General features: G+C 39.1%; 1 protein-coding gene across 1 annotated transcript; it reads left to right on the plus strand.

Annotated features, from left to right (window-relative positions):
• The first annotated feature begins 2,256 nt into the window (after nucleotides 1–2,256).
• LOC124387544 (B-cell receptor CD22-like) lies at nucleotides 2,257–5,822 on the plus strand. Its single transcript, XM_046851956.1, is given in 6 exon segments — nucleotides 2,257–2,287; nucleotides 4,241–4,432; nucleotides 4,702–5,019; nucleotides 5,328–5,485; nucleotides 5,487–5,607; nucleotides 5,785–5,822. Coding segments are annotated over 6 exon segments (858 nt in total).

Raw genomic sequence — 5,822 nt, forward strand, 5'->3', positions numbered from 1 at the left:
AGAACCCTGATTTGTAGTTAACTTAGCTACTGTAATGAAAAGGAACCTGAGATTGTTTTTGTTATTTTCTATGAATTTGCTCCGGTGTTCATCTGTAGCAGCTTTTAGCACCTGTCTGTAGCTGAGCATACTGTCTTTATACGCAATTCTAAATACCTCCAATTTTCCCTCCATTTTCTCTCCAGATTACTGGCTGTTCTCTTGAAGGCATGTGTATGACTATTATACCAAGGTGCAGGTGCTTATTCTCTTACCTTTTTTAACCGGATGGGGGCAACGGTGTCTAATGTGCTAGTGAGGATAAGGTCTATGTTGTTAGTCATTTCATCAAGATTATTAGCAGTTTTGGGTTTAGTGGGAAATTGAGATAAATCGGGCAGGTTATTTATGAATCTTTCCTTTGTAGTCGGAACAAAAGTCCTACCAAGTCGATAGTGTGGTGAAATATGGCTAATCTGCTCTACCAGTAGTGTGTACAGTATGAGGTAATGGTCTGCGAAGTCATCACTCTGAGATAAAATATCTATATCAGTGACGTCTGCCCTGTGGGATATTATTAAGTCTAGTGTGTGGTTAAAACAGGGAGTTGGTCTGGTGACGTTTTGTTTAACCCCAAAAGAGTTTGATAAGTCAACAAATGATAATCCTAGAGCATCGTTTGCATCATCTACATGAATATTAAAATCTCCTACAAGCAGCACTTTTTCAAAATTAATCAAGAGATCTGATAGATACCAAGCAAACTCTTGAAGAAAATCAGCGTAGGGCCCTGGGGGTCTGTACACGGTGACGAGACAGAGTTTTCTATGTACTGTGTCTAAAAGTACAATTTTAGGAACGAGCACTTCAAATGATTTAAAGCTGAATCCTAATATCTGACTAACATTAGGAGAGGCACTATAAATGGTAGCTACACCCCCCCCATGACCAGTCTGACGGGGCTCATGCTTATAAACATATCCTGACGGTGTCGACTCGTTTAGACCCATATAATCACCTAGTTTAATCCAGGTCTCAGTGAGACAGAGTGCATCGAGATTATTCTCTGTGATGATCTCATTTATAATCAGTGCTTTGGGTGCAAGTGATCTAATGTATAAAAGACCAAACTTTAGAACTTTGTTGTGTTTGTTTATCTGGTATTTTTCAGTTTTAACTGCAATAAGATTATTTCTGGATCTTGTGTAATTAATTCTTGGTTTTACTACACGAGGGATAGATATGGTTTTTATAAACTGGGCTGTGTGCTCACTTGTAACTATTTGGTCTGTTGTATGCGTGTTCTCAGAGTTGAAGATTTCCTGATGTCTTACCAGTCAGATGGTGTGTAGTATCCTAGAGATGTTATCTGATAGCACTGCTGCTCCAACTCTGCTGGGGTGCAGGCCATCAGGGCGGAAGAACCTATAACGCTCCCAGAAACCGTTCCAGTTATTAACGAAGAGAAGTTTTTGCTCTTAACACTATGACTGTAACCATTCATTTACTGCTAAAAGTCTAATAAACTTCTCAGCCCCTTGCTGGCAAGTGGGAAGTGTTCCTGACACTATGATCCTCGTTGTGGGCGATGTGCTGCGTACCGTCTCCACCAGGATCCTGAAGTCCCTGTTTAAGATCTCTGTTTGCCTTAGCCTGGTGTCGTTCGTTCCGGCATGAAGAACAACCGCTCTGGATTTCTCGTTCAGGATCGCGAGTACCTGCGCAGCGACATCGAGAACATGAGCACCAGGAAAACAGCGAGTGTGCACCTTACCTTTAGCGCCGATAGCGCGGATATGCTGGACGATGGAATCTTCAAGAATCATGGTATCATGTTCCGTCTCGCGGAGAGGGGCGAAGCGGTTCTCGGTCGAGATATCGAAGGCTGAGATGGCGGGGGAGATGTCCTCGACTGGGGCTTGGCTCATGGCTTCCGCTGCTGCCGCATCCAAGTTCCGTGGTGCACCGGTGCCGGAGTGATCGATACCTGGGTGGGCCGCGCTGTCGGTGCGCTGGGCCTGGGCAGAGAAGCACGCGGAGTTGAGGTGCTGGGAGCGTTAGATTCAACCAGGGAATTTACCTGGGACGAGTGCGCATGCGTGTTTCCAGCTGGGCATGCTTTGTATGCAGCTCGGAAATGTTTCTCCAAAGCCTCCATCTCCAACTGTTTGCAACTCGAACGAGTCCTCACCTGTGCTCAAAGGCAGACACACAGCCGGCATAGTGCTTATAATACAAACAGAGTAAAGGTACAGAGATATGATAGAGTAAGAGGCAATGAATATAGACAACACTAGTGATAGTCGAGGTAACTGGCTGCAGGCACCAGTAAGGAAGACAAAAAGAATTTAGGATTATTAAAAGAGAAAAAAGGCAGATGCAGAGGACAGGGTGGTATGGAGACGGATGATCCGCTGTGGCGACCCATAATGGGAGCAGCTGAAAGAAGAAGAAAAAAAAGAAAAGAGAAAAAATAGATAGATAGATAGATAGATAGATAGATAGATAGATAGATAGATAGATAGATAGATAGATAGATAGATAGATAGATAGATAGATAGTAAAGTTTGTTTGAAAACGCCAAGATTTAAAGCTTATATACAGTTCGCTTCACTAATATTGCCACCCTCAGTATATATGAGCAAAAAAGCAATTATTGTCACCCCATGACATAAGAATTAAATATATTTGTTATATAACCCTGATCTCAAATTACTTTGGACACTGTGTAAAATCTAAAGTAAACAGAATGCAACAGTTTGTAAATCTCATAAACCTTTTTATTCACAATAGAGCATTGAAAACATATCAAATGTTTAAGGTGAGGAAATGTACCGTTTTAAGGATTTTTTTAATTTGATGGACCCAACACCTTAAGGCAGCATTATGTTTACCACTGTTTAGCATACTCTTTTTGGAAACCCAGGAGACCATTTTCTGGAGTTGTGGGCAAGGATTGTTCTCCCATTTGTGTCTGATGCATGATTCTACCTGCTCAACAGTCCTGGGTTTTCTTTGTCATTTTTTTGCTTTCATGAGGCAACACCAACATGTGTTTAAGATATCTCTACTGCATGTAGGTCAGTTCAGCACCCAGACTCTTCTACTATGAGGCCATGCTATTGCTAAAGATGCAGTATGCAGTTTAGCATTGTCTTGCTTAAATATGCAAGGCCTTCCCTGAAGAAAGATGCCATCTAGATTGCATTTTGGTGTCGTCCCAGATGTGTATGCTGCCCATTCCATATGCTCTAATGTGCACATTATAACATCAGAAATGCAGGCATTTGAACTAATTCCTCTCCTCTCTAGTCTGGAAATGAGTATGGCTTTCATAGTGGCCAAAAAGAATTTCAAATGTAGATTTATTTTGACCACAAAACAGTTTTCTTAAATATCGACTGGTTTTAATTATACACTGAATCATGTTCTCTGTTTCTGTTCTTTCAGTGCTGATTGTACTCATAACAATGCCCCATGCTGAAGGTGAATATGGTTATATATTATGTATTGTAGTTACACAAAATAAATAAATGTAAAGTATATGTCTCTGATTTAGATTGGAGCTGAGCAGGAAGATATTTGCACATTACTATGCAGAATTTTCTATTTCAGTTGCTTTCAGGATATTTCTCTCATATCAGTTAATCTCATATTCAATTTGAACTCAATTTGGATTCTGACACACTGTTGCAACGAGAAACCAGATTCATTCACATAGAATTGTGTTATTAGAAATCATTACTCTTCTAACAGCATACAACAGAGAGCATTAAAAACATGACTAATGGCACCCTGTAGTGAGAATTAAACTATAATTTATTTAATGAAGTTATCAACTGTTCAAACTTGAGAGTCTAAAATTTTATGATACTCTATGAACTAAACTGGTTATAGCATGTACAGTATTTAGGGTGACCAAAAAATATAATTCACAGTTGAATTTAGAGTGTCTGTGGAGCCATCCTCTGCAGCTGCATATGATTTTCAGGTGAAAGCAACTTCAAGTGGGTCATCAGAATGCAGCAGGCAGTTTTGAAAGCCAGAAATGGTTAATATTACAAACAGGGACTTCAGCAAGACCACATGACCTTTAACTTAGATTTAAATACTGAGACTGTCTCTGAATCCTGAACACTAACTTAAAGGATGTTCTATACCTGTAGGGCAAAAACCTCTGTCTTGTGCTGTATCCGTCCTTACTTAAATAAATAGTAAACTTTTTGTGTTTATTGATAATAATTATATTTATTAATCGTAGGGACACAGAAAGCTGTGTTGTCCATTCGACCTGATAAACAAGTGTACAAAGGAGAAAATGTTATGCTCAAATGTGACATTCATGAAGGAGGAGACACTGAGTGGACATACAACTGGATGAAGGATAATAAAGTCTATAAAAACAGCACAACGCCAGAGATCCATATCAACTCTGTTAAAAACACCTCCACTGGTAACTACACCTGCAGAGGAGAAAAAAATGACTCTCAGCCTTTAGAGCTCAGTGATGCTGTTACACTGAATGTTTAAGGTGAGTCTGTGGTAACACCAGGATTTTAACCAGGTCATAAGAACATAATTTGTGAACATAAGCATTTTTTTTAAACTTCTTTTACCACAACATTGAAACAAAGGCTGTTAATAATTATATTACAGTTTTAATTATAAAAAATATATGTATATATGTATATATAATTGTATCTTGTATTTCCTGTACAACAGAGAAACCACAACCATTACTGAGTGTATCTTCAAAGAACTGGCTGACTGAAGGAGACTCAGTGACTCTAAGCTGTAAGGTTAAAGATTCCTTTTCAGACTGGACATTCAGCTTTCACAAAGTTGTTCCATGTAAAGTCAATGACAGTCACATCAAGTACAAGCTGCTGCTCCTCTCAGACAGCAACAGAGGATCTGGAGGTTCCTACACTCTTAGTCATGTTGTTCTAAATCACACAGGACTTTATAGGTGCAGAGGAGAGAGAGGAAACCCAGCATTTTCCACAAAGAACAGCAATCTCAAGCCACTATGGATCACTGGTAAGGTCACATAACAACACTGGTGTGAGAGTGTTAAATGTAGATGCATGAGTAAAAAGAAATCCACAACATTAATACTGTAAATAAAGAATCTGAGCTGTGTTAATGTTTAGTGTAAATATCTTTATATTCACCCTCCTCAGTGATGAATGTTAAAAGCAGTTGAAGAGCCCTGAGCAGTGGTAGAGGATTATTCTTATTCATATAGCACTGTTTAATTAAAGATGGTGTAAATGTGTTCACTGCAATTTATGCCATGAAAACACAATTCTAATAATGCATATGAATTATAATATTCTGTGTTTAAGGTGAATCTCCTCCAGTATCTCTGATCATCAGTCCCAACAGATCTCAACACTTTTCTAATCACTCTCTCTCACTGAGCTGTGAGGACCAGAGTCACTCTTCAAAAAGATGGACAGTGAGACGATACATGCAAAAAATGAAACTGGCAAATTGTTCACAATGGGGAATTAAGTTTAGGGTCTACATTTAACATCAGCTTCCTCTTCACATCAGACACTGGAGTTTACTGGTGTGAGTCAGAAACTGGGGAAAACATTAATCCTGTCAACATCACAGTTCATGGTGAGTCGTTATGTTCTTTGATTATTGTTAAAGGAAACCAGGGAAAGGTTTAATTACAGAATATTCAGAACTCTGGGTTTCTAAATGGGATAATTGTTTGACAAGATGCACTTAACTGTTTTGTCTCTGTTATAAAAGTTCTGAAAGTTTTGTAATTTTAATGTTTCCTGAAAATAGCAAGAGACTGGAACAGTTACATTTCACTCCTGAGCTGA

The sequence above is a fragment of the Silurus meridionalis genome, chromosome 6 (assembly GCF_014805685.1).
Source record: "Silurus meridionalis isolate SWU-2019-XX chromosome 6, ASM1480568v1, whole genome shotgun sequence".
Lineage (NCBI taxonomy): Eukaryota > Metazoa > Chordata > Actinopteri > Siluriformes > Siluridae > Silurus > Silurus meridionalis.